The following is an 18637-nucleotide window of genomic DNA, read 5'->3' as shown; positions in this document are numbered from 1 at the left end:
TGCCTAAGAAAGCTATTACCCCGAGGTAGATGATTTCCCAGCCCAGCTGCTTCTTTTCTGTAATTCCTTGGCTTCCTCAACATTTTCGTGCAATCTTTTGTTGTATCTCCCTGGTGGTCTAGTGGCTAGGATTCGGCGCTCTCACCGCCGCGGCCCGGGTTCGATTCCCGGTCAGGGAAACTGTCTTCTTGACTGCCTACAAGAGCAAGGAGTCCACTTTTCATTTATCATGCATGCTTGGGTGGTCCTTCACCTAACCAGCCAGTGTCATTAAAACACACCGCCCTTGACTAGCTGGAACCGTAAGAGATTCAGTATCCCAAAGCCAAACATGCTTCACTAAGAAACTTATCATACAGTCGTTCATGTTTCCTGTGCTACTGCGCTTCTTTTCTACATGTTCTTGACTTTCTCATGCTTCAGGTGGCCGCTCTTGGAGTGTCCCCCTGCCGGCATAGCGCATAGAGTTCCGTGCTCACACCGCTACTGTCTGCTTTCTTTACTCTGTTAGGGAGAGCCTGCTTTGTGACCCCATACAAAAGCAGCTGTTTATTTTCCTTTCTTACCACATCTCACCCCACAGTGACTTTTTCTCATTGGAATTGAAGGAGCCAGTTGGGCCAATGTACAATGTTAATATATCCGAGGATTTTGTAGCCACGTGGACAAGCTAGACAGCTTTTTTACCCAAACACCATGGAGTCACAAATTCTTCAACTTAGATGATTTTTGTCCAAGGATACACTTTAACTTTAAAATAGTTGCCAGAACATCTTTTTTTCCTTATTGTCCTCTATCTACTATGTTGCTATGAAGACATGGTAGAGGTGTCCAGTGGCTAGGATTCAGCACTCGTCCTGGTTCAATGATGCGGCTAGGGAAATCCTTTTTTCATGACCTAAAACAAGCTCAGTTTGTCAGCTGTGCATTTATCATTCCTACCTCTTCACATTCCAGTGCACCATATGGTATAACTTTTTGCATGGGATTAACATCTTTTTTTCAAAATTTGTAATTTCCAGTCTACGATATTGCAATTTTTCAAAGAGTAAACAATGTGACCCGGGATGTTTTACCCTTGTTAGTTGTTTAAACTTTCTTTTTTTTAAATTGTACACCAATTCATTTAATTGAATGTACACAATTCTGTCTTTTATGCGTTTAGCCTTTAGCCCTAATCAGAATGATATTCAACCATGGAAGTTGCAACGAAATTTATTACCATATTTTTTCCATTATTCAGCTTAGATCTCTCTCACACAGACAAAGACTGTAATGCCTAATTATGTTTGAACACAATGAGTGATTGCACAATGTATTTAAATTTTTATATATTTATTTTGGATGTAAAGAAATAAACTTTGAAATGTATAATACATTTCTGTATTCTGTTTAGGTACCTAACAAATCCCAATTAGTAGTTTAAAGTGAGTATTTGAAACAGGGAATATGATTGTGTTGAGTTTTTAAAATAGGGAAGGCCTGACACCACTTGGTCCACACAAAAAATGTTTGTTGTCAAAAAACAAACCATTTATTATTATTATTATTATTATTAAACAGGATTTATATAGCGCCAACATATTACGCAGCGCTGTACATTAAATAGGGATTGCAAATGACAGACTAATACAGACAGTGATACAGGAGGAGAGGACCCTGCCCCGAAGAGCTTACAATCTGGTAGTAATTTACAAAAGAGGGGACCCTGGAAGCTTAACAGATTTGCATACTTTGGGAAACTCAGTTTGTTCTCCAGCAATGCTTTCATCTTCAAGGTCTCCTTCCTTGTTCTGAGTCTCCAATAGTCTTACTTCGCTAGTGTGATGTAATTCCTGTGCATTGCAAAACATAAGTCTGTTGAGACCGTACACTGAGCTATACCATCCAATGGCCGAAGACGATCTCTGTGGAGTCAGAAGAGACGCCCGGAGGATGACGGCTTGTGAGAGGATGCTGTGATGAAAGCATTCTGGGCCTGCCATCTCTGCATTGTGCCTGTGTCATAGGAAGAATGCAAAATATGGCAGACAATAGCAGAAGCTTATTAACCACCAAATCAAATTCAATAGATGATCTTTAGAAAAAGCACAAACCCACTCATTTATTCCACACATTTCTCCTTAGACAGTAACTACCAGGATGGCCGAGTGGTTAAGGCGTTGGACTTAAGATCCAATGGACATATGTCCGCGTGGGTTCGAACCCCACTTCTGGTATCAACATTTTGATCTGAAAATAAAATGTATAATGCATCACAACTTGTATTTTACACAGGTTTTACCTAGTGTTTGTAATTTCCGTGGACACTATGTAAATAATGCCAAGCCCTGGGCATCATCCAAAAACAAATATCTGTGTTGTAAAGTTAAGATTACTTTAGTGTATAGGCCACACAGCCCACTATATGAGTGAGAAGGAAGCCTCCTTGACACATATTTTTTACCTCAGTTCAATGTTAGAAGCCAGGTACATCACCTCATTCCGCCCATCACACACCTGACGGGAGAACTAAGCCACTCGCGTCCTCATCCCCTCCACAGGAGCTCAGCGCTACTCACTCTAAAACTACATTTCCCATGATCCCCTGTGGGAGGAGGGGATGGCGGGGAAGGACGGGAAATATAGTCCAGATCAACCAGGCGCGAATCTGCCGCCGCGGACCGCAAAACCTAATGCCCACAATGCAGTCCAGGGAGAGCGGTGTCAGTCCTTGTGCGCATGCGCGGAGGTCTGCTTGGCGTTATTGTGCTGGATGGAGATAACAGCTGCCTGCGGTGATTTACCGGGCGGAAGGTTAGGGTGGTGAGGTACGTTATGGATGGCTTCCATTACATTCAGATTTGTGTGGCTTATCAAGCTCTGTCAAGGTTGAGAGGTCAGCACACATGGTGTAGGAACTGTTATAGATAAAGCTGCAGTGCATGTTATTTATTCATAATAAATTTGGTTGCTAGTGACCCTGTCACCAAGATTACAAAAATCAAATGTAAGTACTAATGAGCGGTGGGTCGAATCTTCTTTTTCTTGCAGAAGTCAGGACGCTGCGGTTATCACGCGCTTAGGATGAAGAACGAGACAATTAGGAAATGAAGTGACGTGTGGCATTTGAGTGCATCAGGTTGCAACTTGCAGCAGTGTGTAAAAATGAATGCTAAAGATGTGATGCGTTGAAGTGCATTGTGCGTTACTATGGAAACGCACAATGCACTTGAGGAGGAGCATGCTAGGCCCCGCTAACACCAATGTTTTGCGCCATTCATCAAGGATCCCTTTGCTTCTTGCAAATGGAAGTGCATTGCAGAGCACCACAGTTTGACGCTACCTTGCATTGCAGGGCCCTGTGTTGGGTAAAAATAAGCACCTGTTTTGGAGCATCCAGTGAATAGGCTGCATGGTCGCAGTGCCCAACAAATGAAGCATAATGCATGTGATCTGATGCAGCACCACAGTTTCGGAGGTGCCCTGGATCCCCACTGGGTGCCATGGCTCTGCCTGACAGATCACTATGCAGTGTTCCACCCAGAATTTTTTTTTATCTAGGTGGGAAGAATATGTAGGTGGCCGGCAGCCCCTGTGTTTTGACCTAACTCTTCAGTATCCCAAAAACAGCCGTCTAGTTACTGGGCCGTCTAATTACTAGTTAAAGTGCTGGGTGGTGTGCCCAGCCATAAGGGCCTGGTGAGAATACTGCTATGGGATGCTGGACCAATATAGCAGGTGGGTGAAACCACACTGTGCCGTTCTGTATGTTTATACGAGTCAGCTTTTAACCGTGCCTGTAGCTCTGTAAGGGGGCAAAGGTTGAGACCCAGACTGGTATATATTCAAAGTCTTAATTTGCAGGCTGGTGATGGGGTCACTTAAAGAGATCTTGCCCCCCAACTTATTACAGGCAAGAGTACAGAAAAGTCAAGAACAGTATTTGATTTATTGACTTGAAATGTGCCTTTGTCCTTGGTAAAAAAAATGACTGCTCCAGAAAGAGTCAATATGCTTGCAGAACTACCTTTCCACTTTAAATACATATTTTCTCTGCAAAGTTTGATATCTGCTGGCCCAGCTCCCTCATCCATCCCCTCCACCTCCATACAGAGATGACAACTCAAAATGCTGGATTTCCTCACTGTTAGAGTGACAGTGATCACCAGGACAAATAAAAGGATTTTATCTTGACAGTGGGTTTAACTCTTCTCTATTCAAAAATACAAAAACTTTGCTTTACATATACTTTAAAGTAGATATTCAACTCCACTTTTTGAATTAGCCCCCTCCCCTTCCTGAGTCATAAAAATACAAAAAGGGGAAAATGAGAAGATTAAAAGATACTTTTCCTTCTGGCCTACATGGTGCAGGGGTTACACTTGGAGTGTCTTTTCAGTAAGATTTTGGCTGCACTTCCTTGTATTAAGATCCTGAGAAGAATGAGATCACACTTGGAGTTTGCAGGAAGGGAAGCAAAGCTTCTACTTGTCGAAAGTTATTTTTTTTTTTATTTCTTTTTTAAGTTTTCTTTAGTGTTTAATTGAAGGGAAGCGTTGGTTAGGTACACACCTACAAAGCTTACCTTTGGGAGAGGGATCAGATAGGAGAATAATTAGAAAGTGGACCATGGAGGACTTTTTAGGTTCAAGGTTTGCTTTAACTTTCCTTTGTTCCAATGCTTCTTTACTCCACCTGTAATACCTGCACCAGGTATTGCTAAAAGGGGCTGGGGGGAACACTGAGCAAAGAAGAGTTAGAATGTCTGTCACGGTTTGCATCACATGCCCCCATTATAGACTTGGATAAGATTGTTGAGACATTTAGTAACTATATTAACTCAAAGGGACTAGGGAAATGTGCTGTGTATAGTTATTACAGACAGCAAGAAAAAAAGATTATTGACATGGATTAAATATTATGGTCAGAATAAAGGTATGACTATACTATATGCAAGTGCTGAGATATAGCCAGACAATTTCATTTGTTCCTAATCTCCTATTATTGTCCGTATCTGAGAAAATCTCTCTGGTTGTAAAATAAACTTTTTTGGGGTGTATTATCCATAAATCTTAAAAAAAAATAAAGTGGGGGAGTCAGCGTCACCAGTTTCACCAGACACAGAGAAAAGTCACCCTCCTAATGTCACAAGCAGAAATACAGACCAAGTGAGCGTTCAGACATCCCTTTGCTTTATTCTAATATTTAATGAAAAGGTGAAGACTTGTGACTCAGTTCTGAAAGCTGCCCAGACAGTATTTTATGCTATTTTTAGTTTAGGTTTTTGTTTTGCCTTTTTTCCCCATCCACTGTGGTGCTGACATGATAACAATTGCACAGTTAAGTGATGCCCCTTAAGGGGTCCATAATGCACTCATAGATAGTCCTGAAGGCTGAATGATGCTCATCATTTAACCCAGATAAATAAGCACGTTTGAGTGAGCCAGATGTGAAAATAGGGATGATGTGCCTGTGGACAGAAGGGACGTTTGTAGCAGCTACCCCAAAAACATAGTCCTCTAAATAAGAGGAATGATTCCGGGATGAAATCCAGCATATGTCATTGTTTTTTCAGGTGGCATGTCAGTGAATTCAGATCCTTTCCCCAGAATTAAAGAGGAAGAAGACATGGATTCTGCCTATACTGACAACTCTGGTCAAGGTAATGTTGTAAAAGGGAATGTTGCACCAACATATTACTATTCACTGTCCCATTCAGGTACTGTAAGCAAATTGGCAGAATATTGACAGTGACTCGCTTATGTTTTTTTCTCATCTTGTTATAGCACATGATAGGGAGAACCTTCAGTCATCTATTAGTTTCAACTAGATACACTTGTACACGGTTTTCCTTTTCTCATGAGCAGTAAGGGAACGAAGAACGTGTTGCTGTGAATAGGGCCATTAACATAGACCCTTTTAGCTGGGCACACCACTGGCACTTTTCAGCAACCACCCGGCTGTTTTTGGGTTGTTATCCGTTAGTTAGGTCACAATACAGGGGCTACCACCCATCTTAAAAATTTCTGGGTTTAGCACTGGGCCTTTTTCTTTGCCCTTCAGTGGTAAAGCAAAAGTTTTCTTGTCTCACTTCCCTACCCTATTATGTAAATTGACAGAGTGTCAGCCACTGATTAATATTATTAAACAGTATTTTTATAGCCTATAGTATGGTGAGATTTCCTCTACTCAAATTGCCAATAGGCCACATCCCCAATTCTTGGAAACATTAAAGAGAAAAAGAATAGGTTTTGGGAGTTTTAAGGCCAAATTAGGTACAAATGACTTATAGCCTGAAATACTTTATTTCAATATCAAACATAAACCACCATATTTTAGCATAAAAGGATATCATAAAATCAGCATGTCTTGTGCTAAACACCAAATCATTGGGTTCTAGATTGTTGACGCGTTTCGCTGAATAAAAAATCCGCTTCTTCAGGGCGGTTTAAGGAGATAAGATTGCCTACATCAGTTCCAGCATCTCGTGACCTGTAAAATGTTTTAACCGTTAAGGGGAAGGCAGTAACCAACACACATGTTCTCAAATACGATCATAATATTCCTTATTAATCCAAGTGTAAATAAAAGGAGAGCTTCCCAAGCAAGAAATAACAGATTCAAATAACTTTTGTAAAGACAATTCAGACGCTGAACAGCGTGGCCTAGTCTAGCAGACAGTCCAACATGAGAGGAGACGTTGCAAATCACGACGTGCCAGGACCGCTTGCAAATACCAGTCTGTTTGAGATACTGTTTTATTATATGCTTTTATGCTGGAATATGGTTATTATATATTTGATATTGAAATAAAGTGTTTTAAGCTATATGTCGTTTGTACCTAATTTGGACTTAAAAGTCCCAAAACCTATTATTTTTCCCCTTAGTATTTTTAAAGTTCCAACATATAATGCAGCACTGGGAGTTGCAAATGAACGACAGATACAAACAATGAAACAGGAGAAGAAGACCCTGCTTAGAAGCGCTTACAATCCAATCGATTGTTCTATTGATGCCTTTTAAAAAAAAAAAATCTGTGGAACCAGCTCCTTCCATTTGAACAATTTTATGTATCATAGTTTTTGGCTTCCATATTTGCAGTTTTTGAAATATTAGTTGTGCCAGTGTTTCACAAGAAAAATATTTATACCTTCTATATTAGTCCACAAGTTCCCTGCTTTCAGAAAATACAGATTGTGTGGGTTTTTAAGTAATTTTCATGTCTCATGTATACTTTATTAGGTATGTAACAAATGTATATGTATGTAATACTGAATAGGGAAGCTGATAAAGTGTAACCAGTTTCTGTATTTATGTTTGTTTTTTTTTTTTGTCTGTTTTTGACAGAGCCGCAGGTTGATGCATTATCCATTAAGGAGGGATACCTGAAGACGGGATCCACAAGTTGTATCGCTGATAAGGAGGTGAAGCGACGTCCTCGATTTTCAGCCTCTGAAGAATTTGTTTTGGTGACTGAAATGTTAGAACACTATGATACACTCTTTGGGGAAAGAGCCAGAATTACCCCATTTGCACAGAAGGTTTTGATTTGGCAGAAGGTCCTCAATAATGTAAATTCTGTCGGTGTGGTGCAGAGAGGTATTGAGGAGGCCAAGAAACACTGGCACCTTTACAAACATAGACTAATGGAGAAACTTGCTTCAGTTCGAAAGCATGCTTACGGACCTGGCCACCCATTGTTTTTGCAGTTGACACCACTGGAAAGCAAGGTGGCTGACCTGTTCAAACTGGAGTATATGCTCAGGAGTCCACAACATGGTCTCCAGAACCAAGGCACCATAGACATGGTTGAAGAAATGAGCATACAAAATGGAATTGGCACCAGTGATCAAGATGTTGGTAGTTTTGGTCAGGGAGATTTCTCATACACTAAAGCTCCTCGTAACATTAAGTTTTCCTTTGATGAAAACTGTGCTTTGGTACATGAAGCTGTAGGTGTGTGGGACAGTATTATTGGCAATAATGCAGCTACTACGTCTCAAGCACGCAAGAACTATCTGTGGTCCAGGATCGTGGAGGCAGTCAATGCAGCAGGAACTCAGCCCCGAAGTGCAGAAAACTGCAAGAAGAGACTGAGAGACATTAAAAGGCGTGTAAAAGCAAAGATGGTTGACCAGCGTAAATATTTTCAGCGTAACGGTGGACCTGGCTTGGAGTTACAGTACTTGTCATATGAGGAAGAGTTAATGCATGTCATTGGCCCAGATACTATTCGGCCAATTGATGGCCATGTGGATACAGACCGAGAACCACGTAAGTCATGTGTTTTTTTTTTGTTTTCCATCTGATTTTTACTCATCTTTTATTGTGTCTTGAACAAAAGTGCTTTTGTCACCTTATTGCATCTTTTACCGAACACATGGCCTTCGAGGAGTACCAAATGCCTATGACCCCCATCCCCGGCAGGCTACTGTGGGGATGCCACTTTTCACTGCTTTGTCCAGTTTCTACAAGGCTTAGTAGTGGCATAGGGGTTAACGGAATTTGCAACATGATATGACATACACACTGGCCGTTGACATTACTAGAAATGCTGAATCTAAAGATTATTTAGGCAGCCACAATTTTTGATAGAGCAGGCAAATTTCTGTATTCTCCCTAGAAATTTTTTAAGCTGGGTGGGAAAAAAAGCTGTAGATGGGTGGTAGCCCCTGTATTGTGACCCTACTTATCAGTAATCATTGAAAAACATCAGATTTGTTACTAAAAAAGTGATGGGTGGTGTGCCCAGCTGAAAGGGGCTGCGTACAACACCGAAATTGTTTATTTGCTCCCATAGAAAACAAAAAACATACCTATATTCCCCTTTTACTGGCCTAAATTGTGGTCATGGTGAGACACTCGGGTACTGAGTCTTCTTTTTTGTACAGGATGCAGGGACCTTCTCTAGATGTCCTCATTACTGTCTGCATGACATGGACATTTGCAGTTAATTGTCCAGCTGCAAGATTCTGTTGAGGTTGTTATTTGTAAAAGGAGACTGTCTAGCATGGGTACATCTGTATTGCTGGATTATCAGGCCCTATAATTACATACTTAAGTGAGTACATCCCTTAAGTGAGTACATGCTGCACAAAGTATTAAGGAAAAAAAAAAATCAGAATGGGTAAGAGAAGAGTGTTAAAGGAGGATAGATGGGCCTTATCCTCATCTAGAGATAAGACTTAAATATAGTTTGTGGCACAAATATTTAATACAAACCACAAGTTCTCTATAACAGTAGTTTTTTTTTTAACCTTTTGCAGGTGTTATGAATCATCCCCACTCAGCATTAATGGGGTTCTCATCTCCTGCCTCTGTTGGTCAGAAAAAAGAAGGTAGGGAAAACTTTGCATATTAAGTAGGAACAGTTTCCTCCTGCAAAATCTTACTGAATTTTTTTTTCTTTTTTTTTGTTTTTTTTTTTTTCACTTATGTCTACACCCTTAAAAAAGGGGTCCTTAGGTAGAAATGGGTGAAGTGGTTGTTATGCCTTCGTACTGACTGACCTTACTTCATAAGGTCTTTCTTAACTTCCAACAGGCAAATCTGAGCCTGAAGACACATGTGATGGTGAAGACTTTTGGAACCATTCATCCTGTAAGTATTATGTGGAAGGTGAGAGGCCACATGCTTGCATCCTAATGCAGATATATGCAACACAATATATACAACAATCAGACGTTAAAAAGTTCAACATATTATTATTATAATTAATATTGTTCCTAATAAACAGGATTTATATAGTGCCAACATATTACCCAGCGCTGTACATTAAATAGGGGTTGAAAATGGTGGACACATACAGACAGTGACACAGCAGGAGGAGAGGACCCTGCCCAGAAGAGCTTACAATCTAAGAGGTGGGGAAAGTATCACCCAATCGAAGGGGGGATATGGAATGGTGGGAAGTAGTGTTTTTGGAGAGAGAAGTGGGTAGGCAAATTTGAAAATATGGGTTTTGAGTGCTCTTTTAAATGAGCAGAAAGCAGGAGCAAGCCGAAAAGGATGAAGAAGACCATTCCAGAGAGTTGGAGCAACTCTAGAAAAGTCTTTGAGCCGTGCGTCTGACATGCTTATGAGTAAGAAAGTCATTAGTAGGTCGTTGGAAGAGGGAAGAGAGCGGCTAGGGGGCTATTATTCTATCAGGTCAAAAAAGTAAGTGGGACAAGTGCTGTGGAGGGATTCAAATAGTTACCAAATATTTGAATGGTAAAGATGCTTTTAAAAGAAATTGAGCTGTAAAAACAGTGCCCAAAAAGGCTAATACAGGATTTTTACTATACTGTATTTGTATAGCATGGACATATTATGCAGCTCTGTACATTAAATGGGGGAGTACAATCAATTCATATTACAGATACAAACAATGACACAGAAGGAGAGGCTAAGGGAAAAAAGGGAAAAGACTACTATGATCCTATTTTTCACGCTGTATAGATATGTGGGTTTTGGAACCGTTTTTAGAAATGTATTATGCCTAAAAAGGAAACTTACAGAGGTACCTAAAAGCTTGCATCTTTATTACCTTGTTATTCATCAAATGGGGTTCCCCTAAACCCAAAAATTTCAGATGTTAGGACAATGATGTCATTGCCAAAACACAGCAGCTCAACAAAAAATTAAATATATTCTCCTATTGTTATGGTATTAGTGTATTTGCCTCCTGAATATGTTTTCTTATGTTTAGTTGATATGGCAGAAGAGGAGGAGGAGGAAGATGATAAAGAGATGGTGATAAAGACAGAACCTATTGATTACAGTGCTGATACAGTTCCACCTCCTGCACAACCATTTCCTGTTGTAGTCCAACCTGTACCTGTTAGTTCCCAGCCTCCTGTACCTTCTCAACACCAACCAGTTTCTACTAAATCTATTGTCGATACGGCTAATCCTTCTTTTGTTCCTGGTAAGCATCCACTTGTTAACAAGCCTCCTCCCACCTGTACCAAACCAATATCACTTCCTAACAAGCCGCTTTCCTTTCCCATCAAACCGCCACCTGTTACCCACCAGCCTCCCCCTGCATCTAATGCCATGGGCTATCAACCAAACACAACCAATGCAGGAGCAATCAATAAAGTTCTGGGGTCATTTCATTCAGCCCAACATAGCTATCACCGTTCCCAAAGGCACCAGATGCATGTAATGCACATGGACTTGTTACATCTAGGCACAGGTCTCCAACAATTGACCAAAAACATCAAAGTCAACAATCATGTCCGAGCAACTGCAAGGTCAAGAGAATTTAGGCTAAAACAAAAAGAAATGGAGGACCAGAGACAGTACAGGATGGAAAAGTTACGTTTGCTACGAAAACAACATGAAGAACAGCAAAAGCTTCTACAGCAACACTTTGAAAGGAAAGAGAAACTCATGCAGGAAAACAACCAGATTCTAAAAAGTATTTTACAGCAGTTGTCAAGTTCAGCGGGGCCATTGCTGGAAGGTTCTTCAAAAGCATCTGAAGAGGGTACACAGTTACTAACTACAATGCAATCATTGTATGATGGTGAACCTTCACTGCCTCAGACCTCACCCAGGAATCTTATAAATAAAAGTGGCAGGACAAGAGGAGGTAAAGGGAGAGGTGGAACATAGACAAAGCTACACTTTCCTACTTGTCATCCTCCCTCCCTTGTTGTTTTACAAGGCTATACTGCACTTACTTTTAGTATTCTATTTACCATAACCTAATTTTATTTTTTTAATAGAACCAAATTTGCTTATTCCTAAGTCCATAAATACCTACAGTAGGCTTAAAGAGTTGATCCAGACAAAGGTTTTAGTAAATTTCTGAGTTAGTCAGACATTCAGTAAGCACTTATATTTCTCTTTGAGCTAGTGCACTGTGACTATGCTGCACTGAAAGTGTTGTCATTCCTACCTTCTGGACTTAAGATTTCGGGTTTTTCCCCACTTGTATGCCCTTCTTCATAATGCACCTTAACATTCTCTACCAGTGAAACAGTTCTGAAAAATTGATTTCCAGAAACATGCCTTCACATTGTTGGTATAGAAATAATATGTTGTTTTGGGGGTGTTCCTATGTACATAAGAACCAAGTTCCTAGCAGCTGGCCGTGAATGAACATGTTGGTAGGACTATAACTCATGAGTGTAAACAGTTGAAACTGTTTCTGCCAGTCTTTGACAACTGCAGTATATGTATAATGCATATTCTGCATTTGTCCTTTCGGATGATTAGGCATTTGTCTATTTGCAACCTGGCTAAATTAGGCCGTTTATTTTAAAAGGAACAGCCTCATTAGTGAAATTTGTTGGCACTTCACGCAAACCCCGAGTTCCTTATGGCAATCACATTAACATTCCTATAGATTTAGAGATGAGGTTTTTGAATGCAGCCAGGCATTTTTAAACTTGAATCATTAACCTGTGGATTACAGTATGAACTATGTTCAGTTAGCTGCTGATTTAGGTCAGAAATTATGGGCTTTTTATGAAATTTTGTGCTGCTGACATCTGCCACTATTCCCTCTGCCATATTCTACTTTGGTGGATAGGAAAAGACCAGTTTACAGATGGCTTCACTTACCACAGTATCTCTCCGAAGAACTGTCATTGTTGACTTATAGCCAGGGTCCCCAACCACTGGTCCCTTTGAGAGCTGGGCCACCAAAACATAGAGACCAGCGGTCCCCAACCTGTGGTCCGTGGACCCTGCTTCGGGGGGCACATCTTCCAGATCCACAGACCATGTCCCTGTATGTATCACAGGCTCAGGGTTTGGGTGGGTTGTATCTCTGGACACAACCCGTCCACTTTCCCATTGCAGGCTCAGACCTGCGATGGGAGAGTGGGTGGGTTCTGGCATCATGGCGTCACTCTGAGGGAAGTTTCTTCCCCTTGAGTGACACACGGCTCCCATGTGCGGTGCGCAATCCGTAAGTTTATTGGTCAGTAGGTCCGAAAATGTTGGGCACCACTGACCTATAGCTTGAGTCAGATTCAAACATTTTATTTTAAGCCATTATTTTCCTATTGGATGTATGCATTTGGTTTCTGTGAGGTAATACAGGCATATCCTGGTTCGGAACACTGATTGTGAGTTAGATCTTCTCGACTAACATCTGTACTTAACCTCACAGGTATTCTTTGTGCCTAACAGGTTTAGAAAGATACACTCCAAAATCTTGTGACAAGTAAAGGCTCTTATAGCTGCTAAAAGGGGGCAACCACATATCTATGATCATGGTTTTAAAATGGCATTTTCAATTAACTCATATAGGTGTGATGGTCTAAAAATTGTGGACTCTTAGTTTATTTTAGGTATAATAAAAAAATAGGGGTTCAAGCTTTTGTAAACACACACCCTAGTAAAGGTTGACATTGAATGTTGGTTTAAATTCTTTATGACCATATTGCAATGTTGAGAGTAAAACTTGCCTATCTACCTGGTAGATTTTCTAAAGAAGTTAAGAGAACTACAGTCCAATCATGCAACAATCCTCTGGGTATTAATCAGCTAAACAGAAAATGTCCACTCCTGGGATACAGCAATAAAAACCTGACAAAGGGTACAACTGTTATGCACTGTAGCTAATACTTTAAAAGAAAAGTTTTGGTTGGTCTTCCACTTTGGTCCTTCACAACTTCTTCACCAGTTTACAGCTTCTCTCACCCTCCATTATTGGGTATTATAAAGTAGGCAGCAGATAAAATACATTCCTTGCTTAGTATTGCAGTGTGCAGCAGGGGGCAGTGCCTTCAGCCCAGGTTCAAAAATATTATTGGTGGGGTATTCCGAGGATATATGGCACCAATCACAGGGATCTAAAGTAGGCAGCAAATAAATGTTGTGCTTGGTTTAGCAATGTATACAGTAGTTGGGCAGTGCTTGGAGCCCAGGTTCAAAAATATTACTGGTGGGGCAATCCAAGGATATATATTGCACCAATTGCAAGTATCTGCACAAGCGAAAATATCAGTTTATGTTGGAAGGTAACCTGCTTCTAGTACTGGCATTATTTTGTAGGCAATACACAGGCAGTGTTATGACGGTGCAGAGTTATATAACAACCATGCAAGTTTGTATTTCCTTAATCCTGCAGTCCAGAGCCTTAATAGTCGAATCCAATATCCTTAGTACAATCCTAAAACATAGTTACCTTTTCTTTAGAACATGTGATTAGATTGTTTTTAGGAATACGTGTTCTCTAAGCAATGCTTTATACCTTTTTATTTTCCAAAATGTTCCTTTATTTTTCATGTTTAGAATTTTTTTACCATACATCAATAATGTAATGTAGCATTATGGTACTTCCAAATAAATGTTTGGTTATGAAAATTTGATCTGCTGCTATTCTTTACGGAGATTCACAACTTCAGAACATTGAAACCTCTTCATGTTCATTCATGACTGAAGCAATGGCTTGGGAGAGAATATCTAAAACGAAGGCAGTCTTCAGTGTCCCAAAAGCAAATCTATTTGTGGGTTTTATTTTGTACTTCTGTGTTCAGCTTTTTAGGATATTTGGTCAGTTACAGGTTCTTGTGATGTAAACTCATACACGACACAAGATTCAGTCTTTGTCAACCTTTTTTTTAACATTCTAATTTTTATTGAGATTTATAATAAAACAATTAAAGAACAAACCAGCATGTATAAAATATAGAAAGAGAAAGAAAAAGAGGAGAATTAGGGGTATACCAAGGTCACACAAGTTGCAACTGAATCAACATAACACAGTTGGTTAAAATATACAAAAACGTGTTACAAAATGGTCATACAATATTAGAATCATACATCAAGAGGTAGGAACCAATCTAAAGGGGTCCAGGTGTCGCCTGTATTCTATAGTGTCCAAAAATTCTTGCCAGTAAAACCATGTGACAGAGAATTTTGCAGCATAGGTCAGCTGTCAAACCTTACATTCACATGATCTCATTCACTCTAGCAAACCACATCCCAATGGTTGGTTGGGAGGTCTGCTGCCATCTTTCAAAACCATTAAGGTGGGGAAACCCTTGAAATAACTTTCAAGTCCTCAGAGAACCCCCTTCTATAAATACTACATACACAGCTCACATTAATTAGTGTGGTTGTCAGTAGGAAGAATGCCTCTCAATTGGTGTCCAGAATTTGGAAATGGCATGCCTAAATACGAGTATATAGATGGATCCGTGCAATTGAATTCAATTGCACAGCAGAATCCATTACATAGTATCAAATCATGTTAAATTAGATATAACACCTTTCTGACAGATTTGTATCTGCATTGATTGCAATGAATGCTATTACTTTGCAATAGCAATGCACTGATGTTTTTTTATCATATGTATTGTAGAAAGTTTTCTGTGTAGTTAGCTATTATACATTGGCCAAGTACTCGGCAAGCGTTGGTGGTATAGTGGTGAGCATAGCTGCCTTCCAAGCAGTTGACCCGGGTTCGATTCCCGGCCAACGCAGTAACTTTTTTTTGCCATATTTGATCTAATATTTGTTTTATAATCAAAATGAATCCACGATCTTATTAAAAAAAAGAATATTCATAAAAAACATACAGCCCTATAATTTTTGGAACATTGTAATACATTACAATAATAAAATAGAAGTTATTTGGCGGCTACATACAATTTACACGTTACGCAATCCGTGTTTTATTGGCCGGTTAAGCAGAGCAAAATAAATCAATTTTTTGGCTCACAGAATTGCAAGATGCTGCAATATAAAAAAAAAAAAAAAAAAGTTATGTTCCCTGACCGGGAATCGAACCCGGGCCGCGGCGGTGAGAGCGCCGAATCCTAACCACTAGACCACCAGGGATCTTATAGAAGGTCTTTGCAAAATAATATTAGGGTGTACAGATTTATCATCTATTTATCATCTATCATCTATATATATTATTTTTTCACTTTGAATTTTTTGGTTTTAATTCGTTTTTAAGCTTCTTTTCTAGGAGAGTATAACAAAAATTAGTTAAAATTATTTTGCAAAGCATAGATATGAAATACATAAACAAGGATGATTTTTGCAACAGAAGCATATATAAGGCTCTCATAGCACTTACCTCCATAGTAGTGGCTGATTTGTGGTAGGTTTAATTTTTTGGGGTGCACAGTGTCAAAATAGCTGCAGGAGGATTCTGGGACAGCACAGCATACAGCTCAAAAGCCTCTCTATGGCCAGAAACCCCACATGGTGACAGGAGAGAGCAACCAATCACCAGACAATCACCAGCAACCAACCGCCAGAACCAAAACCTCCTAAATCAATTGTAGGCCACAGACGCCCCAGAATATCTGGAGGATTCTAGAATTGGGAGCTGTAACCCTGCTCAGAGGGTTAACAAATTTACAAAGACATCACCCTGGAAAAAAGAAGTTATATTTACCCCTCTAGCAGTTTCAAAAAGCCTTTTGCTCAAAATTCCTAAAACTGCTTGCATGTATGCTGAAGGCCATTGTGGTTCCTTCCACTAGTCATTATGCCATTATGTGTTCTGAAGTGAATAAACTACAGCTGGAGAAACCCCAACAGCCAATGGTGAGAAAATTAAGTAGATTGAGGAGTCCAATTGGATTGGTGTCAGGAGCTTTGCTACAGATTGATTTGTTAGGCAAACAAGTCATCGGACAGGTAGGTGTAACCCAGTTTTCTTGTAAAGTTAATACTTTTTTGTCTTTGTTGACCTTCTGATGAGGTTATTTAAAGAGTTTGAAAGCCTATTCCTACAAACTATCCACATAATATAAAAATTTAGAAAAAATAGGTTGGTCATAGGCATTAAAGTGTGGTCAAACATGAAGGCAGGATTTGATCATCTATGAACAATCATGAAGGCTACCAGATTCTTAGCTGGTCTTGGCTGACCATTCATGGTTAGCTTACGGAGCAGAGGAGCCAGGAATAGAAGGCACATTGAAGACTGACCTGTACCTAATTATATAATACTACATACTGTAGCTCAGGGGTGCCCAACAGGTGGATCGTGATCTACCGGTGAATCGCAAAGGCAACGCGAGTAGATCACGGAGTCCTGCCTTTGAAAATAAACTACAACGTACAAGAGTTAAGTCTAAGTTTTTATTGTTGGTAGATCATTTTGACTTGGTTGTTTTAAAAGTAGCTCGCAAGCCAAAAAAGTGTGGGCACCCCTGCTGTAGCTGGTCTAATTTGTCATCTAAATGCTATTTATTTACTGGCTTTCCTTTTTGGTTAAGGATAAGAATAAGGTTGAGATTCGCCTGATCGTTGACTGAGTGGGAGCAAAGTTTAGAGTTCATGTCTAAATTCTCCCATTTTTTTTCAAAGACAGACTGTACTACATTGCCTTTGACCTGTGGTCAGCAGACTCAGTAGGGCAAATAATGGGCAGGATAGGATAAGCTAGCCGTCTCCGCTAAAGGTTGGGTTTATGGTGAGAGCGGGGTGGGGGAAAGAAGAAGAAGGAGGGATGAGCACATCAGCACAAGGGAGAAGCAAAAAAATGGGCAAAACAGAATTTGTGAATCTGTAGTTTATAGCTCATGGGGGGAGCTCCTTGGTCCTTTCACCCTGAATCCTAAAAAAATTTGGCAAGCAGTATAAGGATCAAGCAGAGAAGTGCCAGCATGTGGTGTTTTTTGCTAGGTAGGTTTTAGTAAGGTAACAGTAGCAGAGGATAGGGTGCCATTGAACTCGTGGGATACAAAGATGCCTATTGACTTGCAAATGTTGCAGAACAAAAGTTTCTGCAACCCTGGGTGGGCTTGACCCACAAACCTTTTGGTAAGCAGCCTAACACGATAACCAATTGTGCCACAGAGACATGTTTTAAGTGTTGCTTGCACGCCCATGATCATTGCTGGACGGACCTACCCTGTTTCCCCCATTTTAAGTCATCCCCACCTTTCGTGACTCACATATTTTGTATTTGTATTTCTCTGTATTCTAACAATTGCAAGTTTCTTGCCCACTGTCTTGTCCACTGTTCAACACTTTCTCAATTACCCCTGGTTCACCAATGTTTTCTTACAATTGCCCATTTTTACTCCCATATCTCAACAATTGTCCTTTTATTGTCTGTGTAGTTTAAAAATTGTCCATTTATTGCCTAATATATTGGAGCACAAATCAGCATTATATCACAATATCGCTGCAAAAAAAAAGACCACAAATATATGTGGCACTCCACATTTTCTAAAAGTTCCCAAGTATGCCGATTAGTTTACCTGGGCTGCCTTGAGGATTGTCAAAGAACTTGTCACATTGAAATGTATTTATAAAAAGGTGAATATCTAGTTAAGGTAATTCTAGAAACTTCAATTTCAGTGACAGCAAAAGTCGTAATTTCATGGCACGTTAAATTTTGGAAAATTTGTCAAAAGCTCCTTGGTTTTTTTTAAAACGATACCACTGAATGTTTTTTTTTTTTTTTATTTCTGGCCCTATCTAGCTTGTTTACCTTTGCTTCCAGTCATGCTCAGCACTGTATTAGGCCGTCACCAAATTTGTCTAAAAGAGCAGCCATTGACTTGCAAAACAAAAGCTTCTGCGTCCCTGGGTGGGCTTGAACCACCAACCTTTCGGTTAACAGCCGAACGCGCTAACCGATTGCGCCACAGAGACAGATAGAGGAGAGAACAGCATGCCATTGGTCAGTGCTGGACCTATCAGCATGCCATTGGTCAGTGCTTAACCTATCTACATGGCA

At 40.0% G+C, this 18637-nt stretch overlaps 1 protein-coding gene, 1 long non-coding RNA gene and 5 other non-coding genes across 7 annotated transcripts; 4 read left to right on the top strand and 3 right to left on the bottom strand.

The window, feature by feature from the left end:
* Positions 1-107: 107 nt before the first annotated feature.
* TRNAE-CUC (transfer RNA glutamic acid (anticodon CUC)) lies at positions 108-179 on the top strand. Its single transcript has one exon. It is a non-coding gene; the product is annotated as a tRNA-Glu (tRNA).
* A 1332-nt stretch (positions 180-1511) lies between these two features.
* Positions 1512-2593, bottom strand: LOC140343131 (uncharacterized). Its single transcript, XR_011923261.1, has 2 exons — positions 2447-2593; positions 1512-2232 (listed from the first exon to the last, which is right to left on the bottom strand). It is a non-coding gene; the product is annotated as an uncharacterized lncRNA (long non-coding RNA).
* TRNAL-UAA (transfer RNA leucine (anticodon UAA)) lies at positions 2137-2219 on the top strand. The gene has a single exon. It is a non-coding gene; the product is annotated as a tRNA-Leu (tRNA).
* Positions 2594-7208: 4615 nt separating the features above from the next.
* LOC140343795 (uncharacterized) lies at positions 7209-14294 on the top strand. Its single transcript, XM_072430672.1, has 5 exons — positions 7209-7224; positions 7330-8256; positions 9249-9320; positions 9526-9582; positions 10673-14294. The coding sequence occupies exons 1-5, from the start codon at positions 7209-7211 to the stop codon at positions 11581-11583; spliced, it is 1983 nt and encodes a 660-aa protein (XP_072286773.1). The 3' UTR covers positions 11584-14294.
* Positions 14295-15338: 1044 nt separating this feature from the next.
* On the top strand, positions 15339-15410 carry TRNAG-UCC (transfer RNA glycine (anticodon UCC)). Its single transcript has one exon. It is a non-coding gene; the product is annotated as a tRNA-Gly (tRNA).
* Positions 15411-15696: 286 nt separating this feature from the next.
* TRNAE-CUC (transfer RNA glutamic acid (anticodon CUC)) lies at positions 15697-15768 on the bottom strand. Its single transcript has one exon. It is a non-coding gene; the product is annotated as a tRNA-Glu (tRNA).
* A 2710-nt stretch (positions 15769-18478) lies between these two features.
* TRNAN-GUU (transfer RNA asparagine (anticodon GUU)) lies at positions 18479-18552 on the bottom strand. The gene has a single exon. It is a non-coding gene; the product is annotated as a tRNA-Asn (tRNA).
* Positions 18553-18637: the final 85 nt, after the last annotated feature.

The sequence above is a fragment of the Pyxicephalus adspersus genome, chromosome Z (genome assembly GCF_032062135.1).
Source record: "Pyxicephalus adspersus chromosome Z, UCB_Pads_2.0, whole genome shotgun sequence".
Lineage (NCBI taxonomy): Eukaryota > Metazoa > Chordata > Amphibia > Anura > Pyxicephalidae > Pyxicephalus > Pyxicephalus adspersus.
The sequence above is the reverse complement of the archived record's forward strand: the minus strand, read 5'-3'. Positions and strand labels throughout refer to the sequence as shown.

What these genes read in the sequence shown, in the direction of transcription:
- LOC140343795 (XM_072430672.1), top strand. An exon ending in GGATACAGACCGAGAACCAC is followed by an intron (nt 8,257 to 9,248) that starts GTAAGTCATGTG and finishes AACCTTTTGCAG; the next exon opens with GTGTTATGAATCATCCCCAC. An exon ending in TGTTGGTCAGAAAAAAGAAG is followed by an intron (nt 9,321 to 9,525) that starts GTAGGGAAAACT and finishes AACTTCCAACAG; the next exon opens with GCAAATCTGAGCCTGAAGAC.